The sequence below is a fragment of the Choloepus didactylus genome, chromosome 2 (assembly GCF_015220235.1).
Source record: "Choloepus didactylus isolate mChoDid1 chromosome 2, mChoDid1.pri, whole genome shotgun sequence".
Lineage (NCBI taxonomy): Eukaryota > Metazoa > Chordata > Mammalia > Pilosa > Megalonychidae > Choloepus > Choloepus didactylus.
The window spans coordinates 247,006,594-247,028,579 of NC_051308.1; the positions used below are offsets into that span (position 1 = coordinate 247,006,594).

The window sequence follows — 21,986 nt, forward strand, 5'->3', positions numbered from 1 at the left end:
GGGAGGGCCGGGGTCAGAGGCTGGGCCAGCAGGACAGCCAGGGTCAGCACTCGTGTCCCCTGCCAGCCAGGGCCAAGGGTCTGGGCAGTGCTCACACAGCGGCCTGGTCCTCCGGGACGCCGCCCACAAAGAGATCCGTGTCCAGATTGAGGCCATCGGTGCCACTGGGGCTCTCGCCAAGGACAGGGGTCTCCCCATCCACCGAAAGCGTCCCCCGGCGCCAGTGCCGTGACAGCTCCAGGCGGTGCCACCGGCCTGGCTCCACCGGTACAGAGCTGGTCAGTGTCGCGGGGCCGGAGCCCGTATCAAATCTGAGAGGAAAGCAGACACGGAAGGTGGAGGGAGGAGGGGCAGGCGCTCAGGACGGCCCCGCCCCACCCAGAGGCCCCTCCCTCCCCAGAGACCCCGCCCACCACCCGCCCTCCCCACCACCCGCCCTCCTGCAGGCCCCGCCCACCACCCCGCCCCCACCCTCCCTGCAGCCCCCACCCACAACCCCGCCCCCTGCAGGCCCCACCTACAACCCCCGCCCCTCAACCGAGACTCTGCCCGCAGGCACACCCCTCCCTCGCAGGCCCCTCCCCAAAGGCTCCGCCCCGCCCCTCAGGCACCGCAGGTACCGCCGCACACCTGAGCTGCACGCGGCCCCCGAGCAGCACGAGCGCCAGGAAGTCCTTGCCCCGGGCGTTGCCGTTGTAGAGCAGCAGCCCCTGCGGCTCCAGCGCCCGGAACTCCAGCGCCAGGCGCAGCGTGTGGTAGGCGCGGAGCGTGGGGAAGGCCAGGAAGGAACGGCCCCCGAAGGAGGGCACCGAGGGGCTCAGCGCTGCGGACGAGGGGCAGGCCTGGGCTGACGCCGAGGCCGGGACCCCCGCCCAGCCCAGCCCTCCAGCCGGCCCCCCGGGCACCACCACCGGCCTCAACCACAGCCCCCCTAACCTGCCTTCCCACACTGCCAAGACCCCGGCTCACGGGGACCCCCCCCCCCCCCCCCCCCCCCCCCCCCCCGTTCCCATCCCCAGAGGCCCTGCCCCCTGCTCCAGCCAGTCCCAGACCCCAACCCTTGGTCCTACTGCCCCCGAACCTGCCTTACCCTCCTCACACACGACACCTCCCCTGCCGGGGGGGCAGCTGCAGGCAACGTCCGAGCCGGCGTCCTGGTCCTGGCAGGTCCCACCATGGAGGCAGGGCTGCGAGTCGCAGGGTCTCGGGGGTCTCAGGGTGCCTGGGGGCAGGGGCCGGCGTCCAGGCACGCGGCTCGGGGTGGTGGCGGGGGGCCGGTGCGTGTGTGGGGGGGCTGTGGTCCTGCCGGGGGCCCGGGGGGTCACGGCAGGGGACAGCAGGCGGGTCGCCGTGGTGGCTCCGGCCGTGGCCGTGGTGGCTCCCGTGGTGAAGAATGCAGGAAGCCAGTCTGGGGGGGTGGGGGGGAGCTGTCAGGGGGCTGGGCGAGGGGTCCTGGGGTACAGGGAAGGGACAGGCGGTCAGCGCTGGGCAGCCAGGCCGGATCCAGGTCCCAGGGCCGCTCACCAAAGTCCATGAAACGCACGTGCTCCTGCAGGGGCAGCTTCACCGCCAGGGGCCTGCGCCTGGACGCCTGGAGCTGCCGCAGCAGGGCCCGGCCCACGTCCTGCGCCCGGAAGGCCGTGGCTGCGGGAGAAAATGCGCTGAGCCCGGGGGTGCCCGCGGCAGCCCCCCCAGCCTCTCAAGAGGGACGGACACTCACTGGGGTCAAAGTGCACGTCCACGATGGCGCGGACGGAGCTGCCGGGTCCCAGGTCCCGCAGACGCACACTCCAGAAGTCCTTTTTGACGTCTGAGTTCCGGAAGAGGTCGTCCAGCTGGGGACAGGGAGAGCGAGGGCTTTTGGGGGCAGCCGGGGCCCGGCAGACAGCTGCCCCACTCTCGGCGTCCTCCCGCCCGGTGCTGTGCTCTGTTCTGGGTGCAGGGCCAGGGCTGGACATCCTGCCACCCCTCGCACTCACCGCGCTCTCAATGCCCCGGGCGGTCTCCCCAAAGAGCTCCGACTTGGGGTCGGCCATCTCTGGTGTGTAAAACAGCTCCTGCCCCTCGACGGCCTCGAGCTCCAGCACACCCTGGAAGGCCTTGGTGGCTGTGGGGAAGGGGCAGTGAGGCCCTGCCCGGCACCCGCCTGGCCTCCCGGGCTGGCCACGGGCACGGGCCTCGCGGCAGGCCACACGGGGTGTGGAGGGCAGGGGCGTTAGTCAGATGGTCATGAGGTTAGTGGGGCAACGGGAACCCCGGGGAGGGGGCTGACGCCAGTTACCAGACAGACTCCTCGGAGCCCCGGGCTTCTGGCCGCGAGATGGGTTAGCCACAGGGTCTTGGGCACGTCCCAGGCCTCGAGACCCCACACATGTGCGCACCGAAGCCGGAGGGCCCCAGGCAGGCGGCCACCACGTGGGCTGGTCCGGGCCGCCCGGCCGGCCACTCACCGGGACAGTTGGAGCCCTCTGCGTCCAGGGAGGACGTCTTGCCGTCCGCGCAGCAGCCCAAGGGTGAGTTGAAGCAGGAGGCCCTTTCGACGGGAGGCCCAGGGGGCCCGGTGCCAAGGTCCTCGGGGGGCTCAAGCCCTGAGGAGGTGCAGCCTGAGCCGTGTTCTGGGTGGGAACCCCACAGCTCTGCCCACCACACCCCTGAGCCCAGCTCACCCCCAGAGCTGGCCCCACTGGCTTCCAGGTCCCCACTCAGCTCGTTGTCGCCGTCCGTGCTGCCCAGTTCCCCAAAGGCAGATGTGGCCAGGCCAGCTGTGTCTGGGGCAGCTGTTGGGGGCACGGCGGTCCTGGGGATGCTGGCTGTGGTCCCAGACCACGATGAAGGCCGAGGAGTGGGCTGGCTGCGGGGGGCACTGCTGGGAGCCAGGGGGAGGGCACTGGGCGGGGCTGGCAAGGCCCCACTGGGGAGGAGCCTGAGAGTGGCCTCGGATGCAGAGGTCGGGTGGGGGCTGGGAGGGGCAGGCTCTGCAGGGGAACAAATGGGCACAGGGTTAGGGGTCAGGTGGTCATGTGGGGTGGGATCAGGGGTCATGTGGGACTGGGTGGGGTCAGGGGTCACCCTCACCCCGGCAGGGGCCGGTGCTCTGCACGGAGATGTGCAGGCCCTGGCGGCAGGCGATGGTCCTCAGCTGGCACTCGTTGCCGTAGGTGACTCCGTCCGACCCACAGACCTGGGGCACAGAGTGAGGGTACTCGGTGGAGGACCCCGCCCTCCCCTCCCCACCGCGGCCCACCATCTCCCCCTCTGCACCTTGGTGGCGTTGGCCTCCAGGCAGGAGGGCACTGGGCACACACAGCGAGCAGAACCGGCTTCTTCCACGCAGGATGCGCCAAACGCGCAGTGCGTCTCGGCACAGGTCACAGGCACTGTGGAGTCTGGGGTGCAGATGCAGACCCCCGGGCTGAAGCGGCCCAGCCACGTGCTGGGACCCCCACAGGGAGCTGGGGCAGGGCCTGGCTCACCTGTCTCACAGCCGCTGGGGCCCAGGGCACGGCTGCCTGGACACTGCCCACACTTGGGGCCGGCCACCCCGGGCTTACAGGAGCACAGCCCGGTCATCTGCTCACAGTCGTCCCGCACGGCACCCCGGGGGTCGCAGCTGCAGGCTGGGGGCAGGGGTCAGGGGTCAGGCACCGGAGCCTGGAGGGGTCTCGTCCTGGTAGGTGAGGGAAGCAGAGCCTTGGCCCAGGACGCTGCAGTCACTCACGGGTGCAGCCGCTGTGGCCGTCGGTGACGATGCCGCGGAAGTTCCAGAAGCCAGGCTCACAGCGGTCGCACTTGAGGCCCCCCACACCCGGACGGCAGGAGCACTGGCTGGAGGCTGGGTCACAGGTGCCGCCGTAGGAGCCGTGCGGGTTGCACTGGCACACGCCTGCAAGGCCAGGGCAGGGCATGGGCACGTGCCCGCCTGGCCTCCAGGCCCGCGTCGGGGAGGGGCCGACACTCACTGGGGCAGCCGGCCAGGCCCACGCCCTGGGCAGTCGTGGCGTTGTCCCGGCAGCAGCCGTACGGGGTCTGGGCACAGTGCGGCGGCAGCGCGGGTGGCAGTGGGGCTGCGGTGGGGCCTGTGAGTGGGGACATGGCCTGAGACGCCGCATGGCACCAGCAGCCCCCAGGGCCCAGCGCCCGCCCTTGCTGCCACTGCTCCGGACCCGGGAGCCCGGGGCTGGGGTCGTAGGTGCAGAGCTCGTGTGCGGCTGAGGACATGTTGGCCCAAGGCCTGCACACAGAGGAGCGTGTGCACACACATGCAGCCAGGACCACGCACGCACGGCCCAGTGGATGTGTGCAAACCACAGACGGGTGTGGAGACGTGTTCCCACCACCTAATCACGTGCCTCCAGAACCACGGGGGGCAGGCGCAGCACCAATGCCACATCGTGACTGGTCCCCAAGAGCCCCTGAGAAAGTACCAGAGAGCACCCTGAAGTGAATCCACACTCACCTCGGCAGGGGCCCGGGGCTGCCACGTCCAGGTCTTGCCGAGACTCACACCTTGCTTTCCTCAGCTCGCACGCACTGCCATAGGTGACCCCGTCCGAGCCACAGACCTGGAGGGGGGAGCTCAGCGTGGGCCGCGGCCTCTCCTGGCTGCCCCCCGGGCAGGGCTGGGGCTTACCGGGCTCCGGGGCACACTCTGACAGCTGAAGTCACAGACGCACGGCCCGTCCTCCGAGTCCTCGTCCCAGATGCCCCCACGCTGGCGGCACAGGTCCTGCTCACACTCGCCGTCCTCCCCGGAGCCGGAGCCCCCCGAGCCGCACTCAGCTGCGGGAGGGGTCAGGTCACGGCAGGTCCCACGCCGCGGCCCCCCCACCCACATCCACCGAGACCCCAGGCCCACCCTGCTCGCAGGGCCCCGGCCGGGCCTCCTCGATGAGAGTCTGCTGCAGGCAGGCCGCCTCGCGGAGCTCGCACGCGCTGCCATAGGTGACGCCGTTGCTGCCGCACACGGGCCCCGGTGGGGGGCGCTCGCACCGTGGGCACACGCAGCGTCCTGCCGAGCACACAGCCCCGAAGGCGCACACTGTGCCCCGACACGTCTCTGCAGGGAGGTCCAGGCCCGGGGTCAGCAGAGCCCACCGGGTGTGACGCCGCACCCTGGCCCCCGGCCCCCCAGTTCCCCGGCCCCACTCACGGCAGGGTCCGGCCGAGGCAACGTGCAGGCTGACCTGGCGCGTGCAGGCCGAGACGTGCAGCTCACACTCACTGGCATATGTGTGCCCATCGGAGCCACACACGGGCTGGGCCGTGGCCACGCACTCCGAAGGGCACACGCAGCGGCCACTCTCGGCTTCGCACAGGGCTCCAAACCGGCACTGCCCGCAGCGCTCTGGGGAGGGGGCGCCGTCACCATGACAGCAGGTGCCCCCGTGAGCCCTCCGCCCCCCTCGCCCAGCACTGACCGCAGGGCCCCCTGCGTGCCACGCGGATGTCCCGGCCGAGGGCACAGGCACTGGCCTCCAGCTCACACACGCTCCCGTACGTGACGCCGTCACTGCCGCACACGGGGTCGTAGGCGCCCGGGCACGCCGGCTGGCACTCGCACGCGGCCTCCCCGTTCCTCACGGCACATGCTGCCCCTGGCGGGCAGCGGACTCCGCGACATGGGGAGGGGGCCTGGTCTGGAGAGAAGGCAGATGGTGCTCAGCGGGGCTCCCCTGGCTCCCCCTCCTAGCAGACGAAGCCCCCAGCCCCACGCAGCAGACCCCTCCAGGGTGGGGGATGGCAGAGGAGAGCCAGGAAGGGCCAGACGCACAGGACATGGCAGAGAGAGGGAAGGACACGTGACAGACGGCGGGACACAGGCCTGACCGGCAGCTCAGCCCCCAGCCTCTGCCCACTGCCCGCCAGCACCCCCGTCATGCCCGGGGGCCGCGTGGGGGGCTGTTACATCGCTCTGGGGACCGCAAGGCCAGGCAGCAGCGCGCCCCCCACCCGCTGCACCGGGGCCGACCTCGGGCTGTGGGCTCCCGGCCGGGCAGGCGCGGCACCTCCTCCTGCCACACGTCAGGCTGGAAGACACAAGAGGCCGAGCCGAGAGGGAAGGAGGAACCGAGGAGCAGGGACGGACAGACGCAGAGAGAGACCAGAAAGATGGGCAGACGGACCGACCGAGACAGACGGCGGAGAGACGCCGCAGCCCGGCCTCGGGCCCAGCCCCGGAGCCAGCTGCCTGCACCCTCCGCGGCCCCGCTCCCCCCGGCACAGCTGCGCCCGACAAGGGACCCCGCCCCGCGCCCCGCCCAGAACCCCAGGAGAGTGTGACCGGGATGAGGATGGTGTGTGATGACAGACCCCCCGGCCCACCCGCCCCGTGAGCGCCACAGGCAGGACGCGGGAGCTCACCGCATGGCCCCTGGTGCTGCGCGGGGATGGCACGCTGCTGCCGGCACTCGGCCTGCCCGCGCGCGCAGTCGTTGTCGTACGTGTGCCCGTCCTGGGCGCACACGGGCCGGAAAGTGCCGTCGCAGGTGATGCGGTCGCAGGAGCAGCGGGGGCGCCCGTGGCGGGCCAGGCACACGGCGTTGAACCGGCACGGCTCCGGGCACTGGTCTGGGCGGCCGCGAGGGCGGGCGTCACCGGGAGGCGGCTGCCCGGGGACCCGCGCGGGGTGTGGGGACAGCGTGCGGGGGGCGGCCAGGGAGCGGACGAGGGAGGACGCGAGGCCCCTGCCCACCTTGTGGCTGGCAGCGGCCGGAGCGCAGCTTCTGCAGGACCAGGCCTCGGGTGGCCCCTGTGCGGCCCATCACGCACTCGCTCTCGTAGGTGACCCCGTCGTCCCCACACACGGGCGCCCGCTGCGGGGGGCAGCTCTCCGGCCGCAGGAGCCTCTCGGGCCGCCGCGTGCGCGGGTCCACACGGCAGACGTGGCTCGGGTCGCTGAGGGCGCCCTGGCAGGGGTCTGTGGGGGCGGGGCGGGGTCAGGGAGCTACTGCCCGCCGACCCGTGTCCACACACGTGTGCACACGCCCCCCACACGCAGGGAACACGCCACAGCGCGGCTCACCACATGCACCGTCGAACTTCTTGAAGATGTTCTCCCGGTGGGCGCAGGCGTGGCGCAGCAGCTCACACTCGCTGGGGTAGTCGGTGCCGTCGCTGCCGCACACGGTGCCCTCGGGGGGTCCTGGGCAGGTCGTGGGGCAAAGGCACACGGCCGTGCGTCCGTCTGCCGAGCGGGCGCAGGTGCTGCCAAAACTGCAGGTCACGTTGGAACAGGGGTCCCGGGACCCTGTGGCAGTGGCAGGTGAGGTCACGCGGGCGGCCGGTCGGCCTGACCCCAGGCCCCCCACCTCTGGGCCCCCAACCGCAGGGCCCCCACCACTGGACACCCCCACCTCTGGGCCCCCACCGCTGGACCCCTCACCGCAGGGCCCCCGGCTGAGCAGGCGGATGCGCCGTTGCTGGCTGCACTGTGCCCGCTGCAGCTCACACTCGTTGCTGTAGGTGGACGCGTCCGAGCCGCACACGGGCGCCACCACGCTGGGGCAGGCACTCTTCTTGCACACGCAGGATGCACGGCCCAGCCCCTCAGCGTTGGGTTCGCACACAGCGCCGAAGCCGCACAGCACTCCCCGGCACACTGTGGGCAGGGCGAAGGGTCAGAGCTGGCCCTGCCCGGCACCTGGGCCCAGGCCCCCGTGCACATGCACACAGCTGTGCACCTGCGCGTGCACTCACCACCGCTGTGCACACGCACGTGCACACCCACCCACCAGAGCCCGGCCCCCAGCCTGGTGCACCCCACAGTGGGAGGCTGTCCCCGCATCAGTGCCGTCTGTTCAAGTTTCCTCTCCCCACTGCAGAATCCAAGCCCTCACCGGCCTGGAGATTTTGCTTTTGAACGCACCATTCTATGTACATTAACAGATTCAACAAGTAAAAAGTCAGTGATGGCATAGGTTCAAAAAGTTCAAATTAGGTCAAAACGATTAACCAATTTTATCTAAAATGCCAATTATGGAATGTTACACAACAGCGACTACAGAATAACACATTTATTTTGAAAATACAGAGTATGTAATATTGACCAAATAGTAGGCAAGAAAAGCAAATGTCAACAAATTTCAAAATATTTAAATAACACAAAGCAAATTTTCAATGATGATGAATTTAAGTTAGAAATCCAAAGACAAAAAGATAAAGAGAAAACCCACACACATTCAGAAATTAACATAAATATTAAGTTGAGACAAATTGTGATGGGAAGTAAAAAACATTTTGAACTTTATAATGATGAGATTACTACCTAATGCTTGTGGAATGAACTGGAGCAAAGTTAGAAAAAAAGCATCAAGTCAATGAAATGAAAAGGAAATAACAGAGTTGAAGTGAAAGAGACAAGGATCGTGTGAAAGCATCATAAAAGCTAAACGCTGACTCCTTGAGAAACAAAAGTAAAGTTGACGAAACCTGAAATGGATACAGAAAACAGATACAAATCGCCAGTGGGGAGGCGGCGGGCAGCGCAGCTACTGCACCCGGTGCCCTCTGGGCCTGCCGACTGTATAATCGAGGCGATACTCAAAGACGAGACTGTTCACGGCCAGCAGAGAACAATGAAATGAGTAAGTTTCCTGGTCTCTTTGCCACGATACCGTAAGTCAAAACCAATCGGAAATAACCGTGCGGGGTCCCTCGGGGTCCACGGAACGGCCGTCAGGAACCCACCGCAGCCAAGGGCCCTTCCCAGCCCCCTCTCGCCGCCCCTGGGAGCTGCTGCCCCAGGGTTCGCCCCCAGTCTCCCCACCAGGCCCCCCGGCCCCTGCCCAGACCCTCTTCCTTTCCACCTTTCCCCCTGCCTCCCCCGCTTGCTGTTCTAGATGCTTCCCCTCCCGGGCGCCTGCACACCCTCCCCCCGTCACCCTCCACCCTCCCCTCAAGGCCAGCCCCCGTCAAGCCCCTCTGCCCCATCCTGCCCCTCAGGCCCCCAGCTGTCCCCGGTCCTGGGCCTTCACACCGACATGCAGCGGCCATGGCCGGACAGGACCACAGTGACCGTCCCTGGGAAGGTGAGCATGGGGTGGGGGTGGGGGCTTCACTGTCGTTTTATTTTTTTAAGACTTTAATTGTGAACAATTAACTGCAGCAGGGCAGGGCTGGCACGGCCTGAAGGTGGCGGCTGCACCTGGCCCTGTTTGGTGGCTGCAGGTGCCCAGGCAGACACCAGGCCTGAACCCCCAGACCCCCGCCCAGGACAGCTGCACCCGTGGGGGCGGGGCGGGCCCTTGGGGCTGCAGCTGCTACAGTGTAATACATTTTCCTCGGGTGCCATTATCATTAATAAGTCACAGCGGAGGAGGGCGCGACCCCACCCACCCAGGATGGGGGAGCAGGGCCGGCCCTGGCAGCAGGAGCCCGCGGTTGCCATGGCGACGGCCCACCCGGAGGGCTGTGTGTCTGTGAGTATCCCTGCCCCCACCCAGCATTGCGGGCCGGAACATGGTGAACACCCACCGGCTGGGGGAGAGGCCAGGGTAGAGCCCCCTCCCCACCAGCCCACGGCCTGTCCTCCTCTCCCCTCCCCCTCCTGGTTCCCGGAGCCAGGCACAACCAGGTCTGCAGTCACTGCATGGCTCTGGGCAGTTACTGCTCCGTGCCTCGGTTTCCCCGTCTGTAAATAAGGACAACGGGACCTGCCTCGCCAAATGAGCCCACATCTGCAAAGTGCTAGAGGGTGCAGCTGTTACAGCTCGTCAGAAGAGCCATCCTAGCGGGAGCGTCCCCTCTGGCCTCGCTCTCACCGAGCTCTGGAGCGTCTCCCCCCGGCCCTCTGCGTGCCCTCCCAGGTGCTGCCACCTCCTTCCTGCCCCACTTCTCTCACCCCCATCCACCCCAAGGTCCCGGGGACTTCCAGGTCAGTCCAGTGGGTCCTCGCCATCTCCCCAGCTGGTCACCACACCCACCCGGTACTCTCCCTGCTGCTGAGCTGGAGGGGGTTCCCAGCGCATCCATCTCCCTGCTCTGTGACCCAGGCATGTCCCCAACCATCTCCCTGGCTCCCAGGGTGGCTGCAGCAGGCAAAGCGGTGGTTTAGAGCGCGGAGCCGGCCCTGCCTCTACACCCTGGAGAAGTGGCTCTGGCTGAAACAACTCCTTCCAAGATTCAGTGCAGGAGCCGCTGCCTCCAGGAAGCCCCTCCAGTCCCCCCTCCAGCTGCACGCCCCTCACCCTGACCCTAACCCGAAACCCCAAGGACCAGGAGAGCACTGGCTCCAAAAGCGCGCACGCACAGACGGCGTCTGTATAGACAGGCACGTGTAAGTGACCGCACACACACACACGCGCACAGATGTGCACACACACGTGCATCACCCGCATATGCATCTTCTGTGCACGCCCACACACACGTGCACACTGCATACACGCGCATGCCACACGTGGTCACACTCGTGCATGCAAGGTCATCCTAGCAGACGCCACGTGTGTGTGCCAGGCCTGTGTTGCTCACATGTCCACACGTGGGAGGGAGCTGGGGCACAGGTGGTCTCCTGTCGAGGTCACTCTACTACAAACAACAGCGTGGGCTAAGACAGTAGCGAGACCCGTCTGTGCTCGGTGGCTGCCCCTCAGCAGTGAGCCCTGGGCCCCCCAGGAGCCTCTGCAGCCACTCCGCTCCCAGCGGTCTGCAATGCAGGGGCGTGGCCATGCAGGGGCGTGGCCATGCTTTTTACAGGCAGCCCTGGGAAGCGGCTGCATTTAACCCTTTAACCAGGGCTGCGTTTAACCCTTTCCTGGTTTGGGGAGAGGGTGGGGCCAAACTGGTGGGGGGGCAGGTACAAGATGGTCTGTGTTTGATGATGACTGTGGCATGTGGCCGGCTAGGCACGTGCCCGTGGAACCCACCTGTATGCCCCCACGCCAGCCTTTCCGGGCTGTGGAAGAGAGGACACCTAAACCCGCGGGCTCCAGGCATCCCGTCCACAACCTGGCCCAGCACAGGCCCCGCCCCTCCTCAGCTCCTTGTCCTCCTTGTGGACCGCGGCCTGCACCCTCAGAAACCTCACCCCCCACCTCTGGGAGCTCGTGGGGGCAGCCGTGGTGGGAGACAGACAGGGGGTGCGGGACCAGACTCCCTCATTCCCACTGCCCATCCTCCCAGATCACCCTGCCGCTGCCCAGCTCGGGGTCCCAGGTCTGCGGGAACCAAAACGTGTCAGACAGAACAAGGGCAGCTCGGCTGGGCAGACGGCGGCCCCAGGTGACTGCTGAGACCGTGCCCCTGAGCCCACTCCTGCTCCCAGGTCCCCAACCCCCCCACTCCCACCACAAACCCCCAACCTGGTCTCTCAGGCCCCAGGCTGCGGCTGCCCCTACCCCACCTCCCCACAGAGAGGGAGGGAGGCCCTCCCCGCCCTCCTAGCCCCCACCCGAAGGTACAGGAAGCTACTGGACAGATGGTGCAGCCAGGGGCCTGTCCAGAGAGGACCTCAGGGCCCCCAGAGAGAAACCCAGTGCCCCCCCAGTTCTGTAGACACACCCAGTGGGGCAGGTACCGAGAGCTCCCAGGTAAAGGAGGCAGGGCAGGGCAGGGAAAGAAGCCCCCACCCCACCCCACCCCACCCCAAGCCAGAAAGGATCCTGGGGGCCTCCTTTCTCCCCCTTTACCTGAGCCTAATCCCCACAGGAGCCCCCAGGGAGGGCGGGTCCCCATCCCACAAAGAGGTCTAGGGGGCCCCACCCTCCCTCACTGCAGCCCCCCACTGCGGCCTGGGCCCCTCAGGCAGCTAGCCAACCCGGAGCCCCCGTCCCCACCCCTCTGAGCATCTGTCTGTCTTCAGCCTCCATCCAGCCAAACAGGGAGGACAGAGGACTGCAGTGTTGGGCCTGCCGGGCCCCTGGCTGCTCCCTGCACCCTGCCCAGACACTGTCTCCTCCGCCTGTGGCTTCTGTGGACTCGTTTGCAATTTCACGCGGGGGTAAGGCTCAGAGGAGTCGGCGCCCCCCTCGCTCACCCACAGGCTGGCGGCCAAGGGACTCCAGACCCTCTGCTGTGGCCGCCCCAGGAGGGCCCCGGGCCCTTACCCAGCTTCCTCTCACCTCCGACACGCCAAGGATGCCCCCCACCCTGAGAGTGTCCACTGTCCTCTGGGCAGAGGCCCCCAGCAGCTGCTGTCCCTCCGCGACGGGTACCCCACTCACCATCCGCAGGCGTCAGGGGAGCTGGTGTGAAATGTGCCCCAGGTTTATCTGGAAAGAAACAAATCTCCAAGTCAGGCCTCTTCGCATGGTCCCAGGCCGGAGGGAGGGCCCCTCCCCACCTCTGTCCTTTCCTGAGTCCAGCTGCCCTGAATCTGGGCGGGGCCGAGGCCGGGGGCGAGTGTGTGGTCGAGGGCTGACACCCACCAGGTCAGCGAGGACCCTGACATGTGGGGGCAGGGGCGGCCCTCGGGGACCAGCTCCCGGTGAGCTCAGCCCAGCCCCGATTCCCACTCGCCCCTGCCAGGGGTTCAGCTCCCTCCATCCCCAACTCCAGCAGAAAGTTGTTTCTGCAGGTTAAGGGTCAGCATCATGAGCCCCAGGACGGACCCCAGGGGCCTCAGGGTGCAGAGAGCGGCCCCCCGCGACCCTCCAGCCCTCTCACGGCTCTGGCCTTGCGGTGACTCCTGCCTTCCAACCCCCAGGGCTCAGGGGAGCTCGGCCACTTGGGCGGCCCGGGGCAGCCACGCCCGACAGCCACATACAGGAGCTGAGGAAGAGGAGGGCGGCGAGGCCAAGTGTGGATGTGGCCAGCAGGATCAGGCAGGCGTTGCAAGGGATCGTGAAGTAACGCACCACCCGGGAGACACGGCGCTGCCCCCGGGGGTCCCGCTCCAGCGGCGGAGGCATGGCTGGCTGCTCAACCCCACGCTGGCCGAGGCGTGCTCATGGGGCACCCTTAGGCCTCTGCAGGGCTGCTCCCCCCATGCTGGGACCACCGGGCAGGGGTCTGGGTGGGCATCCAGCAGGCCAGCCCTATGCAGAGCAGCAGGGGACCAAGCCCCTCCCCTGCCCTCGAGGCTCTGTCCGGGTTCCTGAAGCTACTCGGAAGAGGAGGTGTGCAGAAGTCTCCCAGAGAAGCAATCCCAAATTTGGGCTCAGACGGAGGCAGAGGGGGCCCTGAGGGAGCTGTGGGCAGCGGTCAGCACGCATCCGGCGGCGCCCAGTCTTCACGGCAGCCCCCCGGCAGCCCCCACAGCCCCCGCTCTCCACCTGGCTCCCCTGGGCAGGCTGGTCTGTGCGCAGGCCCGGGGCGGCCCCCTCCTCAGGCTGCGCGGGCGGACGGACAGATGGACTGCCGGCGGGGGAGGACGCCGGCCCGGGCGCGGAGGGTCCCGCCCCGGGCGGAGCGGGCGGCGGCTGATGGCAGCGGCAGGAGGAGCGAAGCCGCCGCGTCCGGCGGAAGAGAATAAAGAGGCGCTCGGAGGGGCCGCTCCCGCTTCCCGCCTCCGGGCCAGCCGCGCCGGCCTCCCCTTCGCCCTCACCGGCGGCCGAGGCGGTGAGTGAGGGGCGAGGGGCGCCGTGGGAGGGAGGGCAGGGAGCAGAGACAAAGGAGGACGCCTCCAGGGACCCGAGCGCCCATGGGGAGTCGCAGTCCTGGAGCCGAGCGGATGCAGGGATGAGGGCGGCAGCACAAAAGGCAACAGGGGCTGGGGGGCCACCGGGGCTAGGGGGGTCCGGGACAGGGGCTGGGGCAGGCGGTGCAGGAGCACGGGGGCAGGGCCTGGGGGCCCAGGGATGGGGTGTGTTGGCAGCTCGGGGGGGCCTGGGAAGGGCAGGAGCGCGGGCTGGGGTAAGGGTGGGGCAGAGTGGGGGGCGCCGGGGTGGAGGCAGCCCTGGGGCAGGCCCTCGGACCCCCCACCCTTCCAGGAACGGGCTCTTCCCAGCTGAGTGTGTAAACAGGGGCGCGGGGTTGGGGGTCTTCAGAAGGTCCGAGTGTGGGCCCGTCTGCGTGTGCCGCGTGCGTGTCCCCAGTTCCTACGTGTACTTGCCAGTGCCTCTGCTCCTGCCGACCCCACCCTCTGTGGGTTGAGGTGGGGGGCAGGGGGCGGCAGGTACTGAGCACGGTGGGGAGTGGGCTGGGGAGGGGCCCAGGGTGGGGGGTGGCGTGGGATAATGGGCTAGGAATCGCCTCGCCCTCCCTTCCCCTAGGAGGTGACAGCAGCGCCTCCGTCCACCCGCGCCCCCCACCTCCCCGGCGTCAGGTGGAACATGCAAATGAGCTTCGTGCAGACCACCGCGCGGCTCCCCGGCGCGGTCCCGCAGCGCCCCCAGAGGCCGCCCTGGGAATGGCGGGGCCGTGACGTCACAGCGGGGCGGGGCGGGCGGCAGCACCTGGGCCCTGCCCCCAGCCCCAGCCCCGCATATCTCCCCGCTCGCCCCCTCCGCGGCACCCCTGCGGGCTGCTCTACCTGGCCGCCCTACTCTGAAACCGAGACCCTCCCCAGCCAGGACCGCTTGGGTGACCGTTTCGTGACCGACAGCTTCCTGCCCTGACCAGCCCCCCTTTTCCCCACTTGCAGCCCCCACCGCCCTCAGCCTCCCAGGAGGGACCCACAAGCGTCCACCACGCGCCCACAGCAGGGCACCTCCTGCCTGGACCTGGACACCTCTGCACCCCACACCCCTCCGCCCATCTGCCCTTCTCCGGGGCCAGGCAGCGCCTGCCAGCCACTCCCCCATATGGCCCTGACCCTTCCCCACCACAGCTGTAAGCACACTCAACACTCCACAGCCCCCCACCTGCCCCCTGCTCACACCCACTCACCTCAGTCACACGGGCACACACCCCTACACTAGCACACTTTCACACACCCATACTCACGCTCAACTGCACTCACACTCACGTGCACACCCACACAGTCCCAGAAATGCACTCACTTGCATGCACACTAATGGTTACACACACAGCCACACTCATGGCCACACACATCCGAGGTCACTCACACTCACACACTCACTGTAAATCAGCCTCTGTCCATTGTCAGTGCCCCCCAGGGCCAGTGCGGCTCTAAAGAGACCTTTCAAGGAAAGCCAAAACAAACGGCATAGTGCCCCCCAGGCCACAACATGTGTGAGACCCTAACTGAGTCCCATTCTCAAACCACCCGGAGACCCCTGGCCCCTGGCTGGTTGTACCCTCACCATGCAGGGAGCACCCCTGCCCCCATCCCTCATGCTCATTGGAACTTGGCTCTGCCCGCAGCCCCCCAGACCATACCCTGGACAGTGAGTTGTCAGCCCACCCTGGGCCATGGACCCGGGGGAAGGGTCTGGCTTCCAAAGCCCACGGGCACTGATTGGGGGAAGAAGTGGACTTCTCAGGGTGGCTGGGGCTGTCCACACATAATTGCCCACTTACTGCCCACAAAGCCCCAGGACTGTGCCCACCAGCTCACGCACCCACACACCCCCTCACCTGCTGCTGCCTCCGAGGATGAACCCTGCAGGGGATGGGACTGGGTGTCAGTGGGGGAACAATGCACAGCAGTCTGGGCCTGTGAGGGTCTCCAAGAGGACAGCCTCCAACAAGCAGAGACCCTGGGTTTGGCAGGCAGCCTTGGGTGCTCCTTTGGGGAGGGGGCCAGCAGAGCCTTGGGTGGGGCTCAGGCAGGGCCAGCCGCTAGCCGGGCGGGGGGGGGGGGGGGAAGGGAAGCCCCGCCCAGTCCAGCCCGGGTCTGAGCCCCCCTCCCCTCCTCAAGGAGCGCTCAAAGGCTGCCCCACACATCAGCCAGACAAAGGGCCATTGAGGCCCCAGGCCCAGCCTGGGGGAGCTCACACTACTGGAGCTATTTTGGGATCTCCAGACATTCATTCAGCCCTGACTAGCCCACGCAGACTCCTGCCGCAGGCACCGACAGAGCCTCCTCCTCTCTGGGCTCACACTCACAGCAGCCCATGACTGCACACGTATACAGCACCGGGGTCTCAGGCAGACATGCATGCACACTCGCCCAAGTTTGCACAGACACTGGGTGTCACACATGTTCCTCCCTCACCTAATGCACACACACGGTGCCTCCCACGCTCATCCACATGCACAAACGGTGTCACACGCTCACCCCCCTACCCCAAGCGTGCAGGCACAAACAGGCTCTGATTGCCGCTGAGAAGGTGGGGTGGGGCCTGAGAGGGGTGGGCAAATCCAGCCCCCAAGGCGACCGCGGGCCCTTTGCCCCCGAGTTGGCTCCTCCCTCCCCCCATTCCAGGGGGCGGTGAGGTCTGCAGCGGGGGCGGGGTCCGGATTCTTCGGAGCTGCCCGCAGGGAGTCCCCCACCCCGGCACGCACAGGGACATGCGCACACGCACCCTGACGCAAGGCCCGACCTCCAGGCTGGGGGCCGCCTGTCCGCCCCCTCCCCGGGGACTTAAGAGAGCGCCCCGGTCCACGAGAAAACCCAGGCCGCCGCGGCCCGGCCCAGCGTCGCAGGTGTCTGTCCCGACCGCGCAGGAGAAGAGGGGAGGCCGGGCGGAGCCCCCACCCCGGCCTTGGGCAGACAATGGGCATTTCACAGCAGCTCAGCCCTGCTGGGCCCGGGCCGGGCTAGTTTGGGGTGCGCCTCCCGCCGGGCTTCAGGCCAAAGCCCCACCTCCGCCCCGGCGCGCCCCGCAGGCCCCTGGGCCGGCCTGGGTTTGAATCCGTCACTTAGTGGTGTGGCCGGGACGAGGTGCCCTGGAGAACCGGGCAACAAAGCCTGCTCTGCCGGGTTGCTGGACTAAGCAAAGCGGGCTCAGGGGGCGCCCGACGCCGGCCTGGGTCCCCGGCCCCGCCCACGGTCCGGGCTGTGCGCGGGAGGCGCGTCCCGAGCTGGGTCCCCTCCCCCTCAGGGCGGTTACGCTCCACGCACATTCCGGCAACTTCAGACGCAGCCCGGAGAGGCCGGGTGGCCTGGGACCGCGCCCTGCACTGGAGGGTCTGGGCCGCTGAGCGCGGGGAGGGGCAGGGCCCGGATCTGGGAGAAAAGCCCCAGGCCAGGGACAGCACACCCAAAGGTCCCGGGTGGGCCGCAGACGGAGGCCGGCGAGGGGAAGCCCAGGGGCCACAGGGCAAAGGGCAGGGCCGATCCCGAGGCCTTTCGAGCACCGGGCACCTGGCAGGAGGCGGCTGCAGCCGCCAGGGGGCCCCAGCGGAACGAGGCCAGGCCCAGAGGCACCTGGGGAAAGGTGGGGACGGGGCAGGTGCCCTCTGCCCCTGTGCAGCCACCCCAGCCTGCCCTTTCAGCCCGGCCCTGCCCATCTCTAGAAGCAAAGGGGAAGCTCGGGGAGCCCAGGGTGTGGCCCCAATCTGGTCAGTGCTCCACGAGTCAGGAGATGTGGTGGGGAGGTGCCAGGGACACCCAGCCTGGCAAGGTCTGTGTGCAGGTAGGTGGTGGTTCCACAGAGCCTGGGGTGCAGATGCTCCGACACCAGGAGAGGCCAAGGTGCTGGAAGCAAGGGGGCAGAGAGACAGAAAAGCAGACCCAGGAGGCCAGGTGGATGAGGTCACGGCCAAGGGGCCACCAGCACCCCAGGTTTCAGATGGGAAAGCCAGCCAGGCCTCGCAGCCATTAGGGACCCTCCCCACAGCTTCCTCCTGTGCTCGTCCAGACTGCACAGATCACTAGCTGCTCCCTGCACCCCTCGCCACCCCTCCCAGAACGCCCTCCCCCTTCACCTTCACCCCTCAAAGCTCGGCTGAGGCCTGGCCGCCTGGCCGTGTCCTGGGAGCCTGGGCAGATGGCAGCAGCCGCCCCCTGCGGAGCCACTGAGTGGACGGGTGGGTGAAGCAGAAACAAGGCAATGAATGAATGACAGCCTGGCATTCCCAAGCCCACAGCCTGTGTCCTCTGCATTCCTTCTGGACGTGCACCGAGTCCCACATCTGTCCCTGGCAGCCACACCAAGATTCCTGCCTCCCCAGTGCCTGGCACAGAGGTGGCCTGAGGAGGGGGCTGGTGGGTCAGGCCCACTCCAGTCCAGCACCAGACCCAGCTGTGCCTGCCATGTTAGGCCACCAGGGTTTGGCAGACACGTGGGGGACGGTGAGGCCAAAGGGGCCCTCAGGACTCTGCCTGTCTCTGGGCTTCCCTGCTGGCACGTACCTTTGTCACTGACATTGAGAACCTGCCAGTCCTCTCCAGAGACGGGCCTAGCACCTGCCCGTGTCCGCCCTGCACCAGGCACAGGGGGCCCAGCTTAACACCAGGGGGCAGCAGGAGTGGGCTGGGGCCAGTCCAAGCACACGCATGCACACACACATGCTCACATGCACTCTCGGACACACAGACACAGATGTGTGCACACAGGCAGCACCCACAGGCACACACATGTGAGCACAGGACAGACAGGCACACACCCAGGACACTCACAGCTGTGAACAGCTGCTGCCTGTGATGACAAAGATGCCTCCTCCCCCAAGCTTCCACTCCATGGGGGGCACGGGGCTGGGGGACCAGGCCTGCCTCCCCTTTCCCACGTCCAGCTGTGAGCACCCTGGCAGGGGGCCGTCCTCAGAGGAAGTTCTCAGGGTCTGTGCTGGAGGGGAGCCTCCCTCCCTGCTGAAGGCCCCAGGAACCCCAGCAGGCCATCTTGCCGCAGCTGGTGGTGGGGGCTCCACTCCAGGCAGAAGGTGGGGGACACCATGAGTGAGCACTGCCCTCCTCCCCTGCAAGCTGCATACCCTGGGAGCAGCTGTGTGCTTTTCTCATGGCGAGGCCTGTGTGGCGGCTTCCTGGGGCTGTGGGGGGCTGCCAAGCAGGTGGGCTACTGTGGCACTGGCGCCTCCCCATGGCCCCCCATCCAGTGGCTGGGGGTGCTGGAGCCAGGAGGGCAGGGCAGGGGGCCCGATCTCCCCCACCCAGGCCTAGAGGCTACTTCTGGGGTCTCCCTCGTGCCCAGAGATCAGAAGAGCAGCTCCTGGAGTGGGGGGTGGGGGGTGGCCAGATAGCCCGTGATGGGGCCTGCCCTGGATCTCACAGGTAGAAGCAAAGGCCTGGGGGTGAGGGAGACCACTTTCTGCAGCTGCTCCCCCACACAAGCCATGCTGCTGATGGGGGCAGGCTTTGATTCTCACCAGTTTGGGGGGGTGAACCCTTCAGGAAGAAAGTGAGCCTCAGGCAGCAGGGCCTGACAGCACAGGGGGATGGCCAGAATGACCTCTGGCTGGACCCCTGTGGCCCTGAAGTCTGTTCCACCCCCAAATACCGCTGGAGCAGCTCCGCCTCACCCTCTGCAATCCCTGGACTCCTGTCCCCCAGCCTGTGAGGGCAGCAGGGGGAACCCCAGACCGGGCCAGTGAGCCCTGACCAGTGACCTCGCCTGCACAGCACCTTCCTGGGACCCCCTCATTTCCTGTCTGCCCAGTGCAGGACCAGCACCCTCAAGGGATGCTGGGGGGACTGGGCAGGGTCCATCATTACCCGCTCTGCCCAGCTCCCCTGGGTGAGGCCAGTGTAGACAGAGAGAGGTGAGAGGAAGGACAGTTTAAAAACAACTCCCATTTTCCAATGGAAAGTAAAGGGAAAAACGAGGGGAGGGCTCTCGGCAAGTGACTGGGTGGGGTCGAGGGGAGCCAGGCAGGGCCCCCGTCCCCAAACCATTGCATGGCCTTTGGCTTCTGATGGCAAGGGGTTCCCGCCCCTGTGAGCTCGGGTGACATCCAAGGGGCCACCCCCACCTGGGTTTGCTCTCGCCCCCAGCCTCAAGCCCAGACCTGCCAGGTAGGGGCTGGGGGAGGGGCTCTTGGGGCCCTCTGGGGGCGCCTGGCCCACCCGGTCCCTGGGGGCAGCCTTTCTGCAGCCTGGAAGTGTCCTCGTGAGCTGCTCTGCAGGCAGAGGCCGGAGGAGCCCGGCCCACCGGCTGCAGCCTGAGCCGACTGCCCTCCTGATGGCCCGGCAGGCAGGAAGGGAGGGTGCTGCGGGCGGGAACCAGGCCGGCCGGGCCAGAGAGCGCGGCCACCGGTACCCCCGCTGCATGGCTGGGCAGGGGCAGCCAGGCCCCGGGCCAGGCTCGCTCCCAGGCTGGCCCCCGGCCCGGTCCCTGTGCCAGGCCCAGCCGAGGCAAACACTTCCTTTCTCTGCTTGGCCCCTCGTGGGGAGGGGTGGGCCCGGGCGCCGTGCCGGCCCGCAGCCAGGCCGGCGGCCCTCCTGGAGGCTTCGGGGCACCCCGTGGGCCTTTGTGAGGCAGGGGTGGGGAGGGTGGGCAGCGCCCAGCAGGACCCGCCAAGGAGGTGCCCGTCCGGGCGGGCTCAGGGCGCGTGGGTGCTGGTGCAGGGAGAGGAGGGGCCGCTTCCCCGGCAGAGCGGGTGGGGGGCTCCTTCCAGAGGCGGGGCCCTAGCAGGCCGGCGGGCTCCCCGCCCACAGGTGGCCGCAGGGAGGAGCGCGTACCTGTCTCAGCTATTCCAGGAATGTGGATCCCGGGGCGGGCTGGGGGAGGAGCCTCCCAGGGGCTGGGGGCTGGGGCGGCCTCGCTGGGCAGGGCAGGCCCATGGCAGCCGGGGAGAAGCTGCGGGAGGCGGGAGGCAAGGCTAGAGCTGGCGCCAGGTGTGCGGCCGGCAGCAGGTGCCCCTTCAGTGGCGGCTCGGGGGTCTCGCCTGCCAGACGGGCCAGGCAGGGATGGGGAGGGGCCCACAGGTCCTCTGCCCCCAGGACCCCCCTCCTCAGGGAGCCCCCTCCCCAGGCCACAGCAGCCCAGGACCCGCCCATTTTACAGACACGGACCTCGGGCTGCCCAGGGAGGACAGGGCCTCAGGGCGGCTGCTGGGCTGGAAAGTCAGCTGGAGACGGACAGATGACCAGCTTTGCCCCGGGCGTCCGGGGATTCCGTCTGGAGGGAGGGGGGCCTGGGACCACTGCAGGAGGCTGTGTCCCGGCCGCTCTGGGCCTTCCCACGGGGGGAGCTCCATGCGAGGTGCCATCAGTGGTCTGGGGAGAGGGCCACCTCCGCAAACCTTACCCTGTGCCCTTGGGGGGCCGGGCAGAGTGGGGGAGGGGTCGGCTGGGCCCCTCACTAAGGTAGTCTCGGCCCCGGGAGCGTGGCCGTGTCCTCACCTCCCACAGAACAGATACAGGCCCCTGACCCCTCCCTTCCAGCCATTCCACGGTGCAAAGCCTGGCGTGACCCTCCCAGCACGTGCCCTCTGACCCCACAGCCGCATCCTCAGTTACTGAGTCTCGGGGCCCTCGGCCCAGACCCTCCCGACAGCACAGGAAATGATTGGACAGGGACTGGCCAGCATCCTGGCTCTCCTCCTCCTGTCCCTTCTGAGACCACTCCCCAGGAAGGACCCCCTCGCCCAGTGTCGGGCGCCTCCTTGGCACCCACCCACCCACCCGTTCCCAGAACCGAGCATCATGTCTCACACCCACTCCTGTCCCCGAGCCACCCCCAGCCCTTCACCCAGCTCCTGTCACTGCTGCCCTCAACCCCCTGCCAGGATGTCACCTTCGTGCCTGCCAAGCCCCTCTTTTCCACAGACCACAGGCTTCCTGGGCAGGGCCAGGGTCTCCAGTACCCCCTGGTATGAGGTTCGGGCTGGGGCCCCACAGCTGAGAGGCCTGGAAGGGGACATGGGACCCAGAGCACCCCAGACCCCAGGTCTCTCCAGACTGCTGGCCCCAGAGAACCCTTCTCCACAGGATGTCTTGGGCCTGGACCCCGGGGGCAAGCAAGGCAAGCAAGGGGATGAGGCAACATTCAGGGACCCCTGGCAGTGTGTTAGCTTAGAGGTAGGACTTCCCTGCTGGCCACAGAGCATGTCGGCGGGACAGGAAGTCAGAGATCCTTCCCACCACCCTGGGAGGAAGCGTGCTCGCCCGACCACCCCTCCACCTCGGATACATCCTTCCCAGGCAGACATGAGGGGACAGACAGGATGCAGGGGCGACAAGCCATTCCTACATCCCCCCAGGCTCACTCCCCAGCCATGGATCTCAGCCCCCAACTGTGACTGTGGGGTGGGTGGGGGCTAGTCATGTGAGAGGCTAAGTGGGGGTGGGGGGTGCTCTGGGGCCATTC

The 21,986-nt window shown here is 67.8% G+C and overlaps 1 protein-coding gene across 3 annotated transcripts in view; it reads right to left on the bottom strand.

Annotated features, from left to right (window-relative positions):
* The window catches only part of AGRN (agrin), a 30,673-nt gene that overhangs the window by 5,502 nt on the left and 3,185 nt on the right, over nt 1–21,986 (bottom strand). Inside the window, exons 1-24 of one of the 3 annotated variants that reach the window (XM_037828763.1) lie at nt 12,698–13,089; nt 12,156–12,203; nt 7,382–7,597; nt 7,022–7,246; nt 6,692–6,916; nt 6,361–6,567; nt 5,418–5,636; nt 5,150–5,344; nt 4,856–5,056; nt 4,631–4,779; nt 4,457–4,562; nt 3,960–4,076; nt 3,719–3,883; nt 3,474–3,617; nt 3,262–3,386; nt 3,076–3,181; nt 2,667–2,975; nt 2,451–2,588; nt 1,980–2,107; nt 1,721–1,835; nt 1,525–1,644; nt 1,091–1,408; nt 631–823; nt 96–311 (exon numbers count right to left, since the gene is read on the bottom strand). In XM_037828763.1, the coding sequence (XP_037684691.1) occupies nt 96–311; nt 631–823; nt 1,091–1,408; nt 1,525–1,644; nt 1,721–1,835; nt 1,980–2,107; nt 2,451–2,588; nt 2,667–2,975; nt 3,076–3,181; nt 3,262–3,386; nt 3,474–3,617; nt 3,719–3,883; nt 3,960–4,076; nt 4,457–4,562; nt 4,631–4,779; nt 4,856–5,056; nt 5,150–5,344; nt 5,418–5,636; nt 6,361–6,567; nt 6,692–6,916; nt 7,022–7,246; nt 7,382–7,597; nt 12,156–12,203; nt 12,698–12,842 (4,130 nt within the window). In that variant the 5' untranslated portion in view covers nt 12,843–13,089. Of the gene's footprint in view, nt 1–95; nt 312–630; nt 824–1,090; nt 1,409–1,524; nt 1,645–1,720; nt 1,836–1,979; nt 2,108–2,450; nt 2,589–2,666; nt 2,976–3,075; nt 3,182–3,261; nt 3,387–3,473; nt 3,618–3,718; nt 3,884–3,959; nt 4,077–4,456; nt 4,563–4,630; nt 4,780–4,855; nt 5,057–5,149; nt 5,345–5,417; nt 5,637–6,360; nt 6,568–6,691; nt 6,917–7,021; nt 7,247–7,381; nt 7,598–12,155; nt 12,204–12,697; nt 13,090–21,986 lie in introns of those variants that run through there. The other 2 variants (XM_037828762.1, XM_037828761.1) reach the window with 2 other exon arrangements.